Source organism: Scyliorhinus torazame, chromosome 12 (assembly GCF_047496885.1).
Source record: "Scyliorhinus torazame isolate Kashiwa2021f chromosome 12, sScyTor2.1, whole genome shotgun sequence".
Taxonomy (NCBI): domain Eukaryota; kingdom Metazoa; phylum Chordata; class Chondrichthyes; order Carcharhiniformes; family Scyliorhinidae; genus Scyliorhinus; species Scyliorhinus torazame.
In genome coordinates, this window is record NC_092718.1 from 215,251,626 (window position 1) to 215,273,773 (window position 22,148).

The 22,148-nt window shown below is 41.0% G+C and overlaps 1 protein-coding gene across 1 annotated transcript in view; it reads left to right on the forward strand.

Annotated features, from left to right (window-relative positions):
* med13a (mediator complex subunit 13a) overlaps positions 1 to 22,148 on the forward strand; it is a 214,355-nt gene that overhangs the window by 133,257 nt on the left and 58,950 nt on the right. The window contains 8 exon segments of the mRNA XM_072469928.1: positions 1,342 to 1,564; positions 8,995 to 9,085; positions 10,598 to 10,716; positions 11,272 to 11,362; positions 11,938 to 12,152; positions 12,390 to 12,580; positions 13,454 to 14,385; positions 18,116 to 18,295. Coding sequence (XP_072326029.1) covers positions 1,342 to 1,564; positions 8,995 to 9,085; positions 10,598 to 10,716; positions 11,272 to 11,362; positions 11,938 to 12,152; positions 12,390 to 12,580; positions 13,454 to 14,385; positions 18,116 to 18,295 — 2,042 coding nt within the window.

Sequence of the window (22,148 nt, forward strand, 5' to 3'; positions counted from 1 at the left end):
CTGTTGGGCAAAGGTAACCCTTTAGAGTAGTGATTTCTGCTTCACATGGCTGAAGAGCTGGAATTTTGCCTGTGAGTTAATGTTGGAATGCTGCCTTGGGAATGGGAGAAGAGATTAAACCATCAGTCATTGAGGCAGCCCAAGCCGGAACGACTTCTGGAGGGAATTCAGAGATCTTTGAAAATGAAGAAGGGGAAATTCCTCGTGAGGGATCTTAATAGAATCTAGCCCGTTGCTGATGTCAAAATCAACACTGAGCTTTTTTTCCACAGTGAGTTTATTGACTTTGTTCAGTCTCATAACCTCTCCTTCCAACATCTAGTGTCCCATCTGTCCCCTATTTATAGGCGATCAAAGTACTTAATTAAACAATGCCCTTCACCTGTGTATCTTTTTAAAAAATAAATTTGAAATACCCAATTCTTTTTTTCCCAACTGGCAATTTAGCGTGGCCAATCTACCTATCTGCACTTCTTTGGGTATGACCCACGCAGGCACAGGGAGAACGCAAACTCCACATGGACAGTGATCCGGGGCCGGGATCGTACCCTGGGACCACAGCGCCGTGAGGCAGCAGTGCTAACCACTAACTCTGTGCTGCCCCTCACCTGTGTATCTTAATATAATTAACAAACTATTAACAAGGGCGACATCGTTTTGATGCGATCCAGTAACTCACTGTGGACACTGACATTTGGATAATTGCTGAGAAATCCATGGGAGTTGTGCTTGTCACATCTGGCATCTATTGTGCATTGTAGTGTGTTTGACCGCAGTTTACCTGTTAATTCAGATGTACCTCGTTAGTTCTGAATGAGTATAAAATAGATATTATTAATTGTTTACTTGTCTTGACTTTGTACAGTAAAGTTTATTTTGTTTGTTTAAAAACAGTAGATTTTTGTGGCTTTATTCTCTTAGTAAGTACCTGGGATTTCAAACTTTGTCTCCGTAGCTACTGATGCCTAACTAGATTGTAACAGTTCACAGAATAGGATTATGTCTGATGCTTTTATTTCGTAAAAGAAAGCGCGTAAAAGGAAGTAAGAACAGTGTCATGGTCTGTTTTAAAGCAACTGTACAAACTACTATTCTCAACTTGCTTTTTGATAAAGAGAAAAATATCATTTTTTGATATTTGCAATTCGATTTTGGAGGAAAGATTCCAAACTTCATTAGTTCGCAATTGTGTGTTTGGGGTAGAAAGGACAACTGGAACAAAGTTGGACTGGAAATTTGAGCTTCAAAGCCTTTTTGCCTTTCAATATAAATAGAGCTGGGTAACTTTCAGTGCTTAATCATTGCTGTACAAGTTGAATAACTTTTTTTTAATTTTTAAAGTTTGGTGGTACGCTCCAATAAGCCATTGAAGATTTCTGAAGAGCGGGTACAGGGATACATCCAGAGTAGAAACCAGTACTACAAGAACTTTCGTCCACAGACAGATTCTAAGTCTGAAATTGATCCATATGCATTTGATGATGGAGATGAGGAGTTCACCTTACCTGATAAAAAAGACAAGCAAGGCAATGAGAGGGATCCGGGAAGGAAACATGCACAAAAGGTGAATTAGAGCTTTAGTTTTTTTTTTGTATTTTAGGAAAGTTTGTGCTGTGTTTATTAGCGTGGTCACTGGATTTCAGTGAACAGGTAAAACATTACAGTATGGCTGAATTGTCAAAAAAAAACTATAATTCATTATTGTCCTTTGAACTTGCGTAATTCAAAATGCTCATTATACATGTTTGCGAAATATTGTCGATCGTGGGTCTGTCAGTCAGTAACAAACCACCTGAGATGATAAATTATACACTGAAAATCTTGGTACAAAATTAAATCTGATTTGTTTTAACTGCCCCAATTCTTTCCTCTGAATACTAACGAAACCTATTGACGGCACTTGTTAAATTACTTGAGAGCTGCTTATCGTGTTTCTTTTAGAACATAGAACATAGTACATAGAACTGTACAGCACAGTACAGGCCCTTCGGCCCACGATATTGTGCCAAACTAGTCTGAAACTAAGATCAAATCAACCTACTCCCAATCATTCTAGTGCACTCCATATGCCTATCCAATAACCGCTTGAAAGTTCCTAAAGTGTTCGACTCCACTACCATAGCTGGGAGCGTGTTCCACGCCCCAACCACTGAGTAAAGAACCTACCTCTGACATCCCTCCTATATCTTCCACCATGAACCTTCTAGTTATGCCCCCTTGTAACAGCTACATCCACCCGAGGAAAAAGTCGCTGAACGTCCACTCTATCCATCCCTCTCATCATCTTATACACCTCAATTGAGTCACCTCTCATCACCAGAGAAAAGCCCAAGCCCCCCTCAACCTTTCCTCATAAGACTTACCCTCTAATCCAGGCAGCATCCTGGTAAATCTCCTTTGCACCCTTTCCAATGCTTCCACATCCTTCCTATAGTGAAGTGACCAGAACTGCGCACAATTCTCCAAATGTGGTCTAACCAAGGTCTTGTACATTTGCAGCATAACCTCACGGCTCTTAAACTCAATCCAACAGTTAATAAATGCGAACACACTATAGGCTTTCTTCACGGCTCTATCCACTTGGGTGGCAACTTTCAGAGATCTATGGACATGAACGCCGAGATCTCTCTCTTCCTCCACATTCTTCAGAACCCTGCCGTTAACCCTGTAATCCGCCTTCAAATCTGTCCTACCAAAATAAATCACCTCACACTTATCAGGGTTAAACTCCATCTGCCACTTTTCAGCCCAGCTCTGCATCCTATCAATGTCTCTTTGCAGCCTACAACAGCCCTCCACATTATCCACTACTCCACCAATCTTGGTGTCATCAGCAAATTTACTAACCCAACCTTCAACTCCATCCTCCAAGTCATTGATAAAAATCACAAATAGCAGAGGACCCAGCACTGATCCCTATGGTACACCGTTGGTGACTGGGCTCCAGGATGAAAATTTACCATCTACCACCAACCTGTGTCTTTTATGTGATAGTTACAATATTCTCAAGTAATGAACTCTGCATTACCAGGTTATAAAATCCTCCTTTCTGCTTAACTGAGAAACAACTGAAGTAATCTTCTTTCTGTAACCAGTATTTCCACATTTGAAAAAGACTAACAGGAAGCAGGAGAAGGCTTATCGCCCCCCTCAAGCTTGTTCTGCCATTAGTAGGATCATTGCTGATCTGATTGTAACTACAAAGCCACATTTCCTGCCTACCCCCATAACCTTTCACCCCCTTGCTTATCAATAGTCTTGTCTACAAGCTGCCTTAAAAATATATACAGACTCTGCTTCTACTGCCTTTCGGGGAATGGAGTTCCAAAGACTTGTGGCCCTCTGAGAATATCTGAGCGAACCCTTATTTTTAAATCGTGACCCCTTATTCTATATTCTACCTCGAAGGGAAACGTCTTTTCCACATCCACCCTGTTCAGACACCACCGGATCTTGGGCGGAATTCTCAGTTTCTGAAACTAAGTGCTGACACCAACGGAGAATCCGTGGACTTTTACTACAGAATATTTGGCGCCACACCTGGATTGTTTCTGCTACCGTTGAGGGGCTAGCATCGGTGCCACGTGGAACAGTCGATTCCCATGAACAATGGTGTGGGATTAGCCGGGTCTGGAAGCTGACGAGCTGCAGCCCCATACTCCCCGCACACACACTTATCGAAGTCAATAAGATGGCACTGATGGTGCTGCAGCGTGCCCATACAGCTGATGGATTGGCTGGGGCTAGAGGGCACCCAGGGCGGGCGGTGCCACCTATATGACCCCATGGCACTAGGTTTAAAGTGGGCTGTTAGCGGTGTGCGCAGCTGCATGGCTGACATGCTGACCGCGGTAATGGTGCTCCGTGTCCGTCCCCCCTGACTCCACAGCCCCCCCCCCCCCCGGCCCTGGCAGAAGCCCCGCAGCTAGTGGCACGACTGTCGGCAATCTATGGTGATGTTGCTAATTTCAGGTTTAGCCTAGCAAACCTTTTCTGACCAATGTATTTACCTCTATATATAATGAGACCAATACTGTGCAAAATTCTCCATATTTTGTTTCACCGATGCTCGCTCTGTATAACTGAAGCATGACCTCCCTACTTTTGTATTCCAAATCCCTTTCAATAAATGCGGGGGAGGCAGTGGCGTTGTTGCTGGCCTGCTAATCCAGAGACCCAGGGTAATGTACTGGGGGATCTGAGTTTGAGTTCAATTTATTAAAGAAACCAAAAAACAAACAAACCTTGGATTAAAATTCTATTGATGGCCGTGAAACCATTGTCAACTGTTGTAATTTGTTAGTTAGTTAATTACAGCACAGAAGTAGGCCATTCGGCCCATGTCTCCACCAGTTCCCAAGGAGCAGCCTAGCTTGCCCCTTTTCCCAGCTCTATCTCAGTAGCCCTCTAAATTCATCACTTTCAAATATATATCCAGCTCCCTTTTGAAACCTCCTATGGACACCGCCTCTGTCCCTCTCCCAGGCAGCGCATTCCACACCCCAACAACTGAGTAAAGAAATTTCTCCTCATCTCACACCGAACTCTCTTGCTGACCATCTTGAAATTGTGACCCCTGGACACTGACATACCAACTAGTGGAAACAGAATATCCTTCTTTACCCTGTCAAAATTGTTCAGAATTTTGAACACCTCAACAAGGTCGCCTCTTAATCTTCTCTGCTCCAAGGAGAACAAGCCCTATTTCTCCATCTAAAATTCCTCATTCCTGGTGTCATTCTAGTGAATCTCTTCTGCACTCTCTCTAGGGCTTTGACATCCTTCTTTAAATAAGGTGCCCAGAACTGAACACAGTACACCAAATGTGGTCTGACCAATGATTTGTACTCTGTCTCTATTTATAAACCCAAGGATGCTATAAGCCTTTTTAACTGTTTCAGCTTGCCTGGCCACCTTCAGAGAATTATGCACTTGAACCCTGAGGTCCCTCTGCTCCTGTACTCCCCTCAATACTCCCCTCAAAGTTGTACCATTGAGCCTATATTGTCTCCCCATGTTTCTTCTATCAAAATGCATTACCTCACATTTCGCTGCATTGAAGTTCATCTGCTAGATGTCTGCCCATTTGGCCAACTTGTCCCCCTGAAGTCGCTCAATATCATCCTCACAATTCACTATTCTCCCTAGCCTTATGAGCAGCATGGTAGCATAGTGGTTAGCACTGTTGCTTCACAGCGCCAGAGTCCCAGATTCGAATCCCAGCTTGGGTCATTGTCTGTGCGGAGTCTGCACGTTCTTCCTGTGTCTGCATGGGTTTCCTCCAGGTGAACCGGTTTCCTCCCACAAGTCCTGAAAGACGCACTGTTGGGTAATTTGGATATTCTGAATTCGCCCTCTGTGTACCTGAACAGGCACCGGAATGTGGCGACTAGGGACTTTTCACAGTAACTTCATTGCAGTGTTAATGTAAGCCTACTTGCGACAATAAAGATTATTATTATCTGCAAATTTAGAGATTTTGCCCTCCACACCCATCTGGTTCACTAATGCTCTTGAGGGAAGGAAACCTGCTATTGTTACCTAGTCTGGCTTACATGTGATTGCAGACCCACAGTAATGTGGCTGATTCTTAACTGCCCTCTTGAGATGGCCTAGCAAACCACTCAGTTCAAGGGCATTTCGGGATGGGCAACAATTGCTGGCCCAGCCAGCGATGCCAACATTCCTTGAACAAATTTTAAAAAATTGTTTCCTTTCCTAATTACTTGCTGTACTACATATTACGCTTTTGCGATTCATACATTCCGGCACCAGATCCCTCTGCACCTTAAGATCTGCAATCTCTCACCATTTAGATAATCTGCTTTTTTAATTCTGCCTGCCAAAATGGGCAATTTCACATTTTCCCACATTACTCCATTTTCCTGATCTCTTGACCTATCCGTAATCTCCTACTGCAATCCTCATGTCCTCTTCACAACTTACCTTCATACCTATCTTTGTAACATTAGTAAATTTAGCAACCATAACATACTCATCCAACTCATTTATATAAACTGTAAAAGGCTGTGGCCCCAGCAATTATCAACCAGAAAATGACCCATTTATGCTTACTTTCTGATACCTGCTAGCTAATCCATCTTCTATTATGCCAATATGTTACTCCCTATACCATGAGTTTTTATTTTCATTAATAACTTTTGATGTGGTACCTTATCAAATGGCCTCTGGAAATCAAAGTTCAGTGGATCCACCGGTTCCCCATTAACGCATGTTACTTCAATGAACTCCAATGAATTGGTTAAACATAAACATGTTCACAAAACCATTCAAGACTCTTCTTGATTACCTTGAATTTTTCCTAGTGCCCTGCTAAAGCATCTTTAATAATAGCCTCTAATGTTTCCCCTCTGACAGATGTTAAGCTAACTGTCCTGTAGTTTCCTGCTTTTTGTATCACTTTTTGAATAAAGGAGTCACATTCACAATTTTCCAATCCAGTGGAACCTTCCCCGAATCTAGGGAATCTTGTAAAATTAAAACTAATCAATCAACTAACTCACTCGCCACTTCCTTAAAGACTCAAAGATGAAGCCTATCAACACCCGGCGACTTAAATAAAAGCAAATTACTGCGGATGCTGGAATCTGAAACGAAAGAGAAAATGCTGGAAAATCTCAGCAGGTTTGGCAGCATCTGTTGGGAGAGAAAAGAGCTAACGTTTCGAGTCCGATGCCTCTCTGTCAAAGCTGAACACCCGGGAACTTGTCAGCCCACAGTTCCAACAATTTGCTCAGCATCACTTCCTGCTGATTGTAATTTTCCAAATTTTCTGAAATCCAAATTTTTTGTTTATCCAATGTGTTGCTTTGGATCAGAGTTGCATTTCTCTTTTGAAAATTCTATTTACTTTGTAAATATCGACTTTTAAAAAAAATTGAAAACATAGCATCACCTAACCATTTAATTTGTATTGATACCTCCCTTTTTCCCCCCCTATTCCCTCCTTTTGAAGTTCAAATTGCTGCATTGTACTGCTGTACTATTTCACAGTTGGGGAAACTTGCTTGATCTGTGCTGTGGACTTTGTGGTGGTGGGTAGTTGAACCTCAGGTAGAACTGGTCCTGCCAGTTATTCCTGCACCACCCTCTGACTGAACAGCTGCTGTTTTGTTCATTGTCTCTAAAGTATGTCATTGGCTTGTTGATGAGGGAGATTGTCAAGCAATTAAAATCATTTTAACAGAAAATTTGTCTTTGTTTAGTACATTTTGCAACCTCAATGTCCCAAAGTGCTTCACAGCCACTCAATTACTTTAGGTGTTGACATTTGCCACCAAGGCATACACAGCAACCAATTTGTGCAAAATAAAGATTTTACAAACAGCAGAAGAAATTACCAGTTATTCAATTACTTGGAAGTATTTGATGCACGTGCGTAGACTTCACTGTAATGATGAGGGCATAGGAAATATTTTCAGCCTGATTAAAATCAGCAATTAAAACTGCATTTTAGTGTTGCAAACTGTCCCAAGGAGTTCAATGACATAATTGTGGGAAAATGGTGGCTGAACCAGGGTAGGAGGGATACTCAAAAGCTTTGTCAAAGAAGTGGATTTTACAGCAGAGTTGTAAAGGATTTAGAGGTGGAGAGGCAGATGGGGGAGGAATTCCTGAACAAGTGGCCTAGGTAGATTGAAAGCACCAAGTGGATTGAAAGGAGAGGAAAATGCACAAGATATCACAGAGAAATGCAGAGTTCTAGGGTGAGGTTGGGTGGTATGATTGGAGGACATTACAGAGATTGGGAGCATTGAGGCCATTAAGGAATTTGAGCATGAGGATGAAAATTCAAATTGCAAGCTGCGTGGCACCGGGAGCCCATATGGTTCAGCCAGCACAGGGTAAATTAACAGGATTTGATGTGGGAGTGATACAGGCAGCGGAGCGCATGGTTTAAAATGCACTATGCTGATTTAGGTTGGGGATCGTGTAAAATCAAAAGCGCGTTGAGCTCTATGCAGAAGTGCAACATATTGACCATAATTCTGTATAAAGTGTGCTAAAGAATGTGAGTACACAGCTTCTGCTTCCATCTGTCTACCCAATCGATACTTACCAACAATTCTAGCAGCAAGTTCAGTGAAAACATTAAAGAAAAGTTGGAATTGTAAGGATAGCTTGTAGATGTGTAATTTGTTAGTCTATAGTAATTTTAGATACAAAATTTAGATTTAATTATTGAAAATTATTTTGGTTGAATTAAAAATAACACCAGTTGTAAACTCAATTTGTGTTGAAAGGGTTGCCTTTTTAGGCTGCGGTATGATTTGCAGAAAAGAAAACTGATTGTTTCCTTTCAAAATGTCGAGACATAAAATTGCTTACTGATTTAGTTTTTTTGGTTGCCTGTTATCCCTCTCTTTATCCCTGTATTTTGAACGCCATTCATTGTTGAGTGCTAACCGTCCTTCGGGCCTTTCAGTAGTGCTCTAAAGCTAACTGCAAGGTGTGCAAAATTCATGCAGGTGATTTTGCTGTCATTTTCACTTTTGTTGAAAAGAGCCTGGCAGTCTATACTGTACATAGCCAATCTCCAACTCTCTATCGCTTCCCACAGTGTGTTGGCAAGATTGTGACTGAAGGGGCAGCACGGTAGCGCAGTGGTTAGTACTGCTGCTTCACGGCGCCGAGGTCCCAGGTTCGATCCCGGCTCTGGGTCACTGTCCATGTGGAGTTTGCACATTCTCCCCGTGTTTGCGAGGGTTTGGACCCCACAACCCAAAAATGTACGGGGTAGGTGGATTGGCCACGCTAAATTGCCCCTCAGTTGGAAAAAATGAATTGGGTACTCTAAATTTTTAAACATTTTTAAAAAAAAAATTGTGACTGAAGTATTGGGATAATCCTAATATTGTCAGACCACATTTAGTTTCTGCATTCCACCCATCCAAATTAATTCTGGACATAAAAGCCCAACAGTATAATAGATTTAGTTAGACATGTATGTAAATTTTAGTTCTTTTATTACAGGGCGACAATGACAGTGCTGGTGTATCTCACTCAATGTTACCGGTGGAAGGAGAGGATGCCATGTCAATATTCAATTCTGGAACAAAGCCAGGTATCATGTGTTGAATGTTTATAAATTGTGTTTAATTGTATGTCGGTGAGAGGCATTCACTGGGTTCGCTTGATCTCTTGTATATAAGTACACAAAAAGCTAGGTTAGGAGGTGCATGTTTGTAATGTGCATTTCTGTAAATAAAGCTATAAAGCTTGTAAGATTGTATGAAAGTTGCCCTACAGTTCTAGTCTTTGCCACGGCGCTGAGGACCCGGGTCACTGTCCGTGTGGAGTTTGCACATTCTCTACGTGTTTGCATGGGTTTCACATGCACAACCCAAAGATGTACAGGTTGGGTGGATTGGCCATGCTAAATTGCCCCTTAATTGGGGAAAAAAATAATTGAGTACTCTAAATTTAGAAAAAAAAGAGAATTGTTAAATGTGAGGTGTAAACCTTGAGGGGAGAAGAGGTAAGTAGAAAATGGAACGGAAATTGTTGGGGATACCTGATGGTGCTTTGCACCAGTGTTTACATAAAAAAGATGGAAATTAGGGAGGAGGTAAATCCTAAATTGGTGACACAGGCAGTGGTAGTTGACCTTGTTTGAGTATTCCCAAACTGAGATTTGATCGTCTTTTGTTGGTCTTCTCATGACTGTGAAGAGTCGAAGTTGGGATAAGCTTGGATGGCCACAGAACTGGCAGTTTGTTGTCATAGTTGGTGCTTAGGGAACCTCTTACAGTTGCGTCACCTCTGGCCTTCCTCTGGGCACATTGGGTAGTGCAGATTTGGTGCAGATGGTCCTTGAAACATGCTGAACTTTATATTAGTGCCTGCCTTCATATGGACCGGTATTTCCACAAGGGAGGCGGTCAGCAAGGCTCTTAAGTCCTTATAATTTGAACTGACCACCTTAATGTCTTTTGTCTTGAGATCAGTAAGTGTGAGACTTCACATTTTTGGGAAAGGCTGCTTCATATGGAAGAGTAGAGTGATTTTGGTGCGCCGGGTGAAAACCGTACTAAGATCATAATTGAAGTACTGTTTGCAGTTGTGAGCCTCTTACGATAGGAAGGATGTTGAAGCAATAGAATGGATGCTGGAAAATAAAAACACAAAGATAGGCTTAAAGAATTAATCAACGCTGGGTCAAAATAACAGGAACTTCCTACCCAACAACACTTTCACCATAACAGCAGTTTAAGAAGAAAGCCCACCACTTTCGCTGGTAAAAATGGATTGGAAATACATGCCAGAATTAATTAAAAAAATAATTGGGTTTGTTTTTGCTAGAGGAGATTTGATAAAATTATTGAAATTATACCAATCGAGTAAATAGAAAGTGGTTGAGGGGTCTAGAACAATGCCATCTACATTCCCAGGATCTCCCTAGATAACTTACAACCAGTAAAGTAATTTGGAACTGTTTCTTTATAATCAGTCATGGGAGCCAGTTTGCCGCATTTTTCACTTGCCACCATAAAGTTTAACAGTAATCAAAAATATTAGTCTAGGACTTGCACAATTAATTGTCAATTTTAACAGATTTTCTCTCATTAAATTGTAGATGGACAAAAATCACCTTCACACAGTCGGACTGCATCCACAAGTCTCATGAATGAGGTTGATCTGGTTGTCTCATATAAAGACCTTGACAATCTGTTTGATGATGATGATGAACTTGGGGTGAGTTATTTTGCCCATTTGAAACATTTGTTTTTCCTGGCCTTTCTGTGCTTGTGTACAGTGGTAAGATGAGGTGACCTGAACCCTGATTTCTGTCAGTGGTTAGTACATGCATAACAGAAAATTGGGAACTGCTCTACCCGTATGGTAATAATTGTGCTGAACGCCAGCCTTCAGTGATGTATGAAGCGGGACCTTTCATATGTGCATAACGCGAAGATGCGAGCACAGTTTGGTCGTATTAATTTTCGGAATCGTCTCTGGAAACTTTCTGAACTTGGGCCACTGGAAATCTTAACGTTGTCCCTCTTAAGTCAACATGATGATCGTCTTTATTAAATGTAAAAAAAAAAAACCTGAATGGAAAAAATATGTTCTTTCAAAACGGTAAAGGAGATTATACGATTTACTGACTATATCTGTAGATCAGTGTTGCAATTGGTTTATCTACTCGTTTATGCATTGCTAATATCTATTTTTAACCAATAGTTTTGAGATGTACTACTCTCTGGGGGGGGAAAAAAATGACTTGTTCATCTAATTATTTTTGTTCAGACTGGTTCTCGAAATGCTCATGTTGGATCGGATGAGAAAATGGGCAATAGGGATTCGAAGGCTGGGCCTTTTGACACATTCCCTTGTATAAGTAAGCAAAATTATTTTGAAAATATACAATCCAAGAATAATCTGGTATCCATTATATTTTTCTCTGTGATAATAAACGTATATATAAAATAAATGTTTTTTTTGTACCTTTTTTTTTCTTTTGACCATTGAAAATGGGGCTCTAATTAATCAATAAGATTAGCTATGCCAAATGTATTTCATAACCTGCACTTCAAACTGAGAACACCCAAGTTATGCTTGTTGGAGGCCCTGGCTGTTCATTTGTGCTTTCAGCTATTTGAGGAAGGGTGTTAAAGTCCCATTGGCTTTTATTGTTAGAATGTTGTGGGTATCCCAATGACCATGCAAGTCATGGACTTCAAGCCTCTAAGCATCCACACAAAGGCTGAATAAAGAATAGTGGAATATACTTGAGAACTAATCATAATTATAGAAGTATTGACATGTGGATTGGATAGTTGACTCCAAATTAAAATAGGGTGACCACAGTGTTGCTAGCTATTGGCTTCTGCTATCTTCTATCCCGAGAATTGCATTATCTTGTAATTCTGAAAGTTTTTACCCAAACTGTTCTCAACTAATTTATTTTCGTAGGCTCTGCAGATCTGCAGCAGATGTTTCCAACACCACCATCTTTGGAGCAGCATGGCCCAGGCTACTCTCCAATGAATATTAACTGCAAAGAATTTGGAGGCCTGGATAACACCCCAGGAATGATTTTGGACGGACACCATTTCACAACAAGTCTGAATCTTTTCAAGGTTGAAGTGGAAGAGGGAATGGGTAGTCCTAAACCATCAGAGATCAAGGTGACAAATTTATAGTTTTGGAGAATTAGTTTAAAATTCTGAATTATTTGTTATCATGAATTTAATGCATTAAATTGGCTACATGGACTGTAATGTCAGACGCTTATATTCTCAGAGTTTGGTAACATGCCTGTGGCAATTTATCTATTACCAAAACAATGGGGATTTGGTAACAACATTGTTGTTCACACGTGATAACAAATCCTAATCTAAACTTCTCTTGTTTGTTTTTCTTAGGATTTTTCTTATGTTTATAACCCTGAGAAGTGCCACGGTTACGTGGGTTGTACGATGTTTGCACCTCTGAAAATCTTACCAAGCCAGTGTCTGCCTCCTGTCAAACTCCCGGAGGAGTATCGTCCTTCGTGGTCGGTGGGCAAGCTGGACCTGCTTCCTCCTGTACCCCCCATGCCGTACATCCGGGACATGTGAGTTTGAATTGTAGTCTGGTGTAGCAACTGCAGGCGTTTGCGTATTAACTGTACTCGAGCATATTGTAAGGACTCAAACAAATTGATTCTAATTTGGGGAGGTTCAATAGGCTTTTAAAATGATGAAGGATTCTCTTTGAGCAGGACTATTTTCTCTGTGTTGTCAGTGGTACAGCGATCATGAATTAAAGATGTCAGTCAGAGAATGACAGGGAAGGTTAGGAGCCTGATGTTCTTTTCCATAGGGAATATTTGCAACTTTCAAGGGAAATTTGTGTAAATCTGAAGTGGGGAAGATGCAGGGAAATGTGAGACCAGAATTATTTTTGCAATAAGAACAGAAATGCTCTGCAGGTATGGTCTGGCATTGTTCAAATTAGCAACAGGGTGTCATTGTGCATGACTGTTGAGGCTGTCAATGCCATGATTTGGGATTAATCCCACTGGAGTTTAGATCGGGACCTTTTGCAGCACAGTGGCTGAACTTGTGTTTAATGAATATGTAACACTGAGAATTCTGCAACGCTCAGCTACTGCATATAGCTTCATCAATCCATATGATTTGAATCTCTCAAAATAGGTGGCAGCAACCAGTATAGATTTAGTTGTGGAAATAAGTGGCACATTTTACATATGGATTGTTTTTAGGGGAAGAATTGGGGTAATTTATAATTTATGCCTCTGTTGCAACATTTTGACTGATGTATATTTGGTATATAATACTGTATGCAGTATAACAACTTGTATACAAAATGGGAGAACTAGTTTTTTTGGCCATTTTAATCTGGAAATCAAATTTGAGTTCACACTTCAAAATTTAAAGGTGGTACTTGCTTTGAGTTTAACCAATAATCTGCTTTTGTTGTCTAGAAACATTCCCAGTGTTGGAAGTGGCATGGATCAAGATTACATTCAGACCTGCACGCCGCAAACCCATACCCCATTTGGAGTTACGAACAGTGCTCCTCCTAGTAATAGTGGTGCCGGTGTCCTTCCATCACCTGCCACTCCGCGCATCTCTGCACCAACTCCAAGGACACCAAGGACCCCACGCACTCCTCGTGGATGCGGGGGTCCAGCCAGTGTTCAGGGTTCTGTGAAGTACGAGAATTCCGATTTATATTCACCTGCCTCCACGCCTTCGACATGTCGCCCTCTGAATTCAGTAGAACCTGCAACGGTGCAATCCATCCCCGAGGCACACAGTCTTTATGTGAACCTAATCCTCTCTGATTCCATCATGAATCTCTTTAAAGACTGCAGCTTTGACAGCTGCTGCATCTGTGTCTGTAATATGAACATCAAAGCAGCTGATGTTGGATTGTACATCCCAGACCCTACCAAAGAGTCACAGAACCCATGCACATGTGGATTCAGTGCTGTCATGAACCGAAGGTTTGGAAACAATTCTGGGCTTTTTTTGGAAGATGAAGTGGATATCATTGGGCGAAACACAGATTGGAGCAGTGAGGCCGAAAAGCGATTAGAAGACCTCAGGAATGTTTCTCTTGAACAGGGAGAAGGTGGCCCCAAGGAGCCTGAGAAAGTGCCTGATGAGTTAATTCTGCTACTTCAGGACCAGTGCACTAACCCCTTCTCCTCATTGAGATCAGTGGATCCTTCCGTAGTGGCAAAATTACGAACAGTGGGTCCACCAGTACGTGTGGAGGATAGAGATTTCTACAGGGAATGTTACTCTGCTTTGGAGCAGGGATATCAGTTCATGGACAATATGTCAGGTGGGAAGCTTGACGAAGCACTTGTGAAAAGTTCTTGTTTACATCCCTGGTCAAGAAGGAACGGTGAGTTTCTCTAATGTGATGGACCAGGCTAGGAACTCGTATGCTATTCCAAAATGGACTAATTTGTTTCAAATTAGTAATTATGTTGGATTTGTTTTCTAGTTGAGATGAATAATTTTGCACTAATTGCTCCTCTTTCCCTGATTTTCCTTTTTTATTCAAATTATAAAAAAAAAACCTTTAAAATACCAAGTACCGACATTTGTGAGTAAATTTTAATTGTGACTCACCCTCAAAAGTACCCTAGTTAAAAGAAATCCAACTGTTTTCCTTTTCTTGAACGTTTTATTTAGTAATGTCAGGCAAAGTTATTTAGAAATGTTATGGGGAAGTCTTGATGGAAGCTGAATTAATACAAGTATTTAAAGTAATCCCAGCTTTGTACTTGTGTGTTTGAATGTAGCTCCATTGCATTGTCAAACTTATGACTTTCTCAAGCCTGGTTTCACTGATGTCTTCAACATGATTTATGTGACAGACCTTGCTCTGTGAAATAATATTGCAATTCTGTTTTTACTGAGTTGGGGCCACACACAGCTCATGGAGCTATTGTGAATCTTCCGAACAGAAATAATAATTTATGTAGTGGGATTTATTCTAACAAATGCATAGGAAAGTGAGAATTTGCACGTATCTACTCTAACACTCTAAATCAGTATCAATTCCTGAACTGCTCAGATATTGAAGGAAGTGATTGATTATCTCCCTTTTAACTTTATCTTTCAATTTGCCTGCTCATTCACCCCCCCCCCAAAAAAAAGTCTGTCCTTTTTAAAAAAAAAAGTTACTATTCAATCTAAACTATTTCCTTACCTGCAATCGTAGAATGGTTATAGCACAGAAGGAGACCATTCAGCCGCCATCTTTGCTGTCTCTCTGCAAGCCCAAATCAGTTATTCCCACTCCCCTGCTCTTTCCCATAGCCCTGCAATTCTTTTATTATCAAGTACTTACCAATTCTCTTTTGAAAAGCATGATGGAGTCTGCCTCTCCATCATTTCTGGGAGTGCACTCCAGATCCTAACCACTCACTGGATGCGTTGCTTTTGTTCTTTTGCCATTTACCGTACATCTGATTCTCGACCCCATATCTGGTTCCCAATCCTTCCGCCAATGGGAACGGTTTTTATCTACTTTGTCTTGATCCCTCTGAATACCCTTTGTCAAATCGTTTCTCTATGGAAAACAACCCCATCATAAAGTCAAAAAGAATCAACCCAATGTATACATTGTTCTCCTTTCCACCTACCTTGGAAATGGGAACAACTTTCTAAAGGACTTTTTGTTAGTTTAAAAAATATATAAATTTAGAGTACCCAATCCATTTTTTCCAATTAAGGGGCAATTTAAAGTGGCCAATCCACCTACCCTGCACATCTTTGGTTTGTGGGGGTGAGACCCACGCAGACACGAGGAGAATGTGCAAACTCCACACGGACAGTGATCCAGGTCCGGGATCGAACCTGGGACCTCAACTCTGAGAGTCAACAGGGCTAACCCACTGCACCACCGTGCTGCCCTACTTTTTGTTAGTTATAATCTTTATTGTCACAAGTAGGCTTAAATTAACACTGCAATGAAGTTACTATGAAAAACCCCATGTCGCCACATTCTGGTGCCTTTTCGGGTACACAGAGGGAGAATTCAGAATGTCCAAATTACTTAAGACCACATCTTTTGGGACGTGTGGGAGGATACCGGAGCACCCGGAGGAAACCCACGCAGACACGGGACAAGCTGGGAATCGAACCTGGGACACTGGCGCTGTGAAGCCATGGTGCTAACCACTCTGCTGCCGTGCTGCCCAGTTAAGCGCTGGTACCATGGTTTGACTGTTTTATACCATTACAATATACTCTCCCATCCCCTTGCCCTCAACCAATTCTTAACCTCATTTTTCTGTGAGTGTTTATTTGCAGTACTTTATTTACAGTACGTTATGAAAATGAAGGAAGGACAGCCTAACGCACTTTTCAGCCAATTATTTCTTCCTGAAATTTGTGCACTGTTTTGAAAATAAACCTGGCAGCCACTTTCGTAATCAGGGCACTCCAAAATGTTGAGCAGAAGTTTCTTCAAAACATGTAGTGCTTCCCCTGTTATGCCATTACTCTAATTCATTAGAAGAAACTGATTTGTGCCATTAAATGGTGATTTAATGTTTCAGAATGGGATGGGATCCTCTGTCCCACTCTGTCAGCAGCAAGGTCAGCCTGCATGCTTGTATACGGTATAGTGTTTTTTTTTTTTTTTTTGCGGCCTATTTGTCCCTTGATGTCAGTTGCTAGCTGAGTAAATGGCTATAAATTCCTATTACATAAAATATTTTACTGTTTATTTCATATCTGGATTTTGAACGTGCGATGAGCCTAGTAATTACGATTAGGATATTAGCTGTTGAGTGCTTAAGCTGTGTATGACATTCATCTTTTTATTTTTGTAAGGATCATTGGTCCGTTTTAAAATGAGTAGATTAATGCCTACTTTAAAATGACAGATAGGCATGTGTAAGATCCTCATTGAGACTGAGAACTTTTAAGAGAGGAATTCCTCTGATGCAAGGGAAAGAAACCAGATGGACAAGATTTTACATTTTAGAACTTTTACATTAACAAATCAACTAAAATCAACCTAATTCAACCATTTAATTAGCAGGCACTGGATATTTCCAATAAAAGAAGTCCATTTTACTTCAGTCGATACAACAAAAATATGCCTCAAGCAGTTCAATTTAATAGCACTTTGGGCGTACTTACCCCACATGGACTGCAGCCGCTCAAGAAGGCAGCTCACCACCACCTTCTCAAGAGCAATATGGGATGGGAAATAAATATGCTGGCCTCGCCAGTGACTCCCACGTCTACTGAAGGGAAATAAAAAAAGGCATTAGCACACCTCAGTGTTCCGAACTTGGCTTCTATAAAGCAGTATTTCTCACTTCCGACTTAATCGTTTCGCCCCTAAGTTGCATTCACCAACAAACCTATTCCATTCTAATTCCCCGGACTCATTTAACATCGGCAAATGCACATCAAAAGCCCTCTCTCGGGTTATGATGATCCTCATGGCATAGAATTCCCAGAGAATCCCTTCTCCAAGCCTTTTAAATGGCTTGGTGACTCTGGCAATACTGAAATCGCACCAGTGGATTATGTCCCATCCACAATCCCCTGCTTTTCAGTCTTCAGATCTCGGTCCTTTCCAACTGTAAATAATGGACACAGTAACATAGTCTCGCATATATTTTCAGAGCCCTGCTTCAACACCAGAATCTGTTTCTAAACTCCTGTTGTAGAGTGCCTTGCTTGTTTCACTCCCGCCAACTGTGTATTTTGAGCTGCCTCCAACAGGCCGGCTTTATCCCCCATCACTGCAATTAACTTTCTATTTACCTTGTTTGTTTCTTGGCTTTTCATCCCCTTGGCAATCACAGGTAACATCATTTATTGGAATGATGATCAGGAAACCAATTAATCCCTTTCATAATATGCCCAAGTTCACTTTGGTCTTAAACGGGACATGACACAAAAATAAAGTACAGGCTTTTCCCAAAGTACGTGGATCATCACGTTATAAGAATGATTTTCATGTTTGTTTCTTGATAGTGACAATTAGTTTCTCACTTAAAATGAAACCTGAAGCAATATTTATTCTGGAAATTTGAGTATAAATCAATTTACGTTCATGATCTCTTTAACCATCTAACAGTAAACTTTTGTTCTTTCTCCAGCTGTGGATGTCAGCATGCTGTGTTCACAAGATCTTCTGCGCCTGCTTCTCTCCCTTCAGCCTGTTCTTCAGGATGCCATTCAGAAGAAACGAGCTGTCAGGTCATGGGAGAGTATCCAGCATGTGCAGGGGCCTCTCACGTGGCAGCAGTTCCACAAATTGGCTGGTCGGGGATCTTATGGTAAGATGCTCTGTACCTTTCACTCATCACCTTTGGATGTAAAATAACGGTAAATATGTGCAGTACATGATAGATTATATGAATGAACACTTCCTGTGATATGGGGGTGGATTCTACGATTTCCAGACTAAGTGCTGACGCCAACGGGGGAACAGTGTCATTTTACGCCAGGAATATCGGCGCAACAGCTGTGGGGGGCTAGCAGCCGCGCAGTGTAAAGCCCCTGACTTTGCCTGCGGATATGGCCGGAGATTGGCCGGGTCCATGGCCACGCATGCGCACGGCAGCGGCCACGCCGTGCAACATGGCGCCGTCCGTGCGCGGATCCGGCCTGTCAACTAATGATCCCCAGTAACCCCCCTTACCACCCCACCAGTCCCCCCAGCCCTCACTGAAGCCCCACCGGCCAACTGAAATTACGATTACCAGGATAATATAAGATAGTGATATTTCTCCCCCTTGATACCAAAAGAGTATTGTGGTAATAGACTCTGGTAGTCAGCTTTTCATGTGCATTGTTTGGGAGGAATTTGCAGTTTTTGACATTGTGTGTTTGAACAAGTGGCGGAATCCACTGCCTACAGATAAACTGTAATGCATATTGAGAAGTTTGAAACAGATTTTTTTGTGTGCTCGTATCTCTGATTGGATTTGTTGCATTGTCTTGGGAAGTGCAAGAATAGAGATACAGGTTATTTCAATAATATCTAAACGGCCTATTTGACTGACCAAAATAGTACAAAATGCTGTTTACAGTTTTGGTTGTGTTCTATATTCCAATGACTGTCATAAATTTAAAATATGTAGTTAAGAAGCAAAGGTGAATGAAAATTTAATTCTGGAGTAACAATTAGGAAGACAAAAGGGAACTATGACACTAAATTATCAAAGAACATAAAAACAAAACGGTAAAATATTTTGCAGGCACATAATAAAGGAAGGCTATAGTGGGAATAGGACCATTAAGAATATACAGAACCATACCACAGGCATAGGGAGATGGCAGAAATATTAAATAATTATTTCACTTTGGTATTTACGAGGGAGATAAAACAGTTAAAAATGACTTTGAATGATGAGTTGGCCCAAGGTTAGTGCATTTAAAATATAAAAAAAGGATTATTGAATAAACTAAACAAACTCCTGGTCTAGATGGATTGAAACCAAGTGTTTTAAAATAATGTATGCATGTGATATCAATGTTACTACACATTCAGTAGTTTGATAGGAAAAGATATAGTGTCAAAGGACCGGCGGATAGTAGGGGCAGAACTCATCCTGTGCAATTATAGACCAGTCAGTTTAATATTGTGGTCGGGAACATAATGGAATACTTAGTAAAGGAGAGAATAGAAAAACATTTGGAATTGAAATATATAATCAGGGATAGTCTGCCTGTATTTCAAAAAGGAAAATCTTGCTTGACCAACCTTAATGAATTTTTTGAGGAGGTAACTGAGAAAGCAGGAAGTCTTGCGACGTAGCAGGTAGCCAGAAGTTCCATGTTCAAGTCCCACCCAAGAACCTGATGGCCAAGGAAGGTGCGTTTGTAACATGGCCAAACAGTGTCAACCTGCAAATCCTTTCAACAACCAATGGCTGATGATAAGAGCAGGAGAGAGTCCTGATTAGCCATGCTTGAAGTGAGTGACATCCCTCAAGCTAGTTGCCTCTGGTGACAGACTGGCGACCTGTTTGGGAATATTTGGCTATGGAAACAGATGAAAGTCTGCCTTGGTGGACCACCAGTGTGGGAAGAGAATTGGAATGAAACAGAGAAACTAGGCAATGGCAATTTAGTACATGTTATTTTATCTGGATATTCAAAAGGTTCTTGATAAGTTGGCGCATAATAGACTATTGAATATGGTAAAGAATGCAAAGTCGAGGACAAGTGGCAGAATGGATTGCTAGCTGACTTCAAGACAAAGCAGTTGGAGTAAATAGTAATAACCTTTATTGTCACAAGTAGGCTTTCATTAACACTGCAATGAAGTTTCTGTGAAAAGCCCCTAGTCGCCACATTCCGGTGCCTGTTCGGGTACATAGAGGAAGAATTCACAATGTCCAAATTATCTAACAGCACATCTTTCGGGACTTGTGGGAGGAAACACATGCAGGCACGGGGAGAACATGCAGACTTAGCCCAGAAGGTGACCCAAGCTGGGAATTGAACCTGCTAACCACTGTGCTACGTAGTTATACGGAGTAGCTGGAGATGGAAAGTGTTGTTCCACGAGGATTGGTGCTGGGACCATTAACAATTTGCACATTGGAATTAACAACACAATTTCTGACGTAGAAGTATACCGCCACTTCTTCTCTGTCACTTGGTCAAAATTCAGGAATTTCCAACCTAACAATATTGTGATGCACCTAGACCAAGTAAGACCTACATTCCAGTGAAAAAGAAAGACTCTAAGGGAAGGATGCACCATCAGCAACTAACTAAGGAAGTTAAAATATAATATCAAATTGAAAGAAAAAGTGTATAATTTTGCAAAGGTACGTGGCGGGTCAGAAGATTGGACCCAATATGAAGTTCAGCAAAGATTGATCAAAAGATTAATAAGAGCGAAATTAGAGTATGATAGGATTACTAGCTCGAAACACGTTTCTGCAGGTATTGAAAAAGGGAAAACAGAAGTGAAGTGAACATTGGTCCTCTAGAGAATGAGTCGGGGGAATTAATAGTGGAAAATAAGGAAATAGAATTGAACAAATATTTTGCATCTGTCTTTACAGTAGAGGATACAAACAATATCCCATATATAATTGTGAATCAATAGGTGAAGGGGAGGGAAGAACTTTAAACAACAATAATCACTGGGGAAAGGGGACGAGAAAATTATTAGAACTAAAAGCTGACATGTCCCCAGATGGACTTCACCCATGGGTTTTGAAAAAAGTGACTGCTGAGATAGATGCATTGGTTTTAATTTTCCAAAATTCCTCAGATAAAATAAAGGTTCCATAAGATTGGAAAATAGCAAATGTGACCCCTCTATTCAAGAAAGAATGAAGAATGCAAAAAACTGCAGGCCAGTACATCTGGCATAGGGGTAATACTGGAGGAACCTATTATTAAGGAGGTTATAGTCTATACTTGGGAAATTCTGAATGCAATAAGGCAGAGGCAACATAGTTTTGTGAAAGGGAAATCATGTTTGACTAATTTATTGGGGTTCTTGAAGGAAGTAAGCAATGCAGATATAGGGGAACCTGTAGATAAGGTGCGCTTGGATTTCCAGACATCATTTAGCAAGGTGCCACATCAAAATACGAGTTTATGGTGTAGAGGGTATCATATTAGTATGGATAGAGGATTGGTTAGCTAACAGGAAGCAGAGTAGTGATATTGAGGCTAAATCCGTGCTGGGACCTCAATTATTTACAATTCATCACTGACTTGGTTGAAGGGACCAAATGTAGGACTGCTAAATCTGCTGCTGATACAAAGATAGGTACGAAAGTAAGTTGTGGAGAGGATATAAGGAGCCTAAAAGGGATATAGAAAGGCCAAGTGAGTGGCCAACATTTGGCGTATGGAGTTTGATGTGGGAAAGTGTGAATAGTCCACTTTGGCAGGAAGAATAGCAGCAGCTTATTTAAATGGAAAGTAATTGCCGAACTCTGCAGTATAGGGGATCTCATATCCTGGTTCATGAATCACATGTAGGTACAGCAAATGATTAGGAAGGCAAATTGAATGCTGCCATTTATTGCAAGGGGGAATTGGTTGTAAAAATAGGGATGTTTTACTCAATTGTACACTGTTGGGGAGACCACATCTTGAATACAGCGTGCAAGTTTTGTTTCCCTATTTAAGACTGGATGTAAATGCATTAGAAGC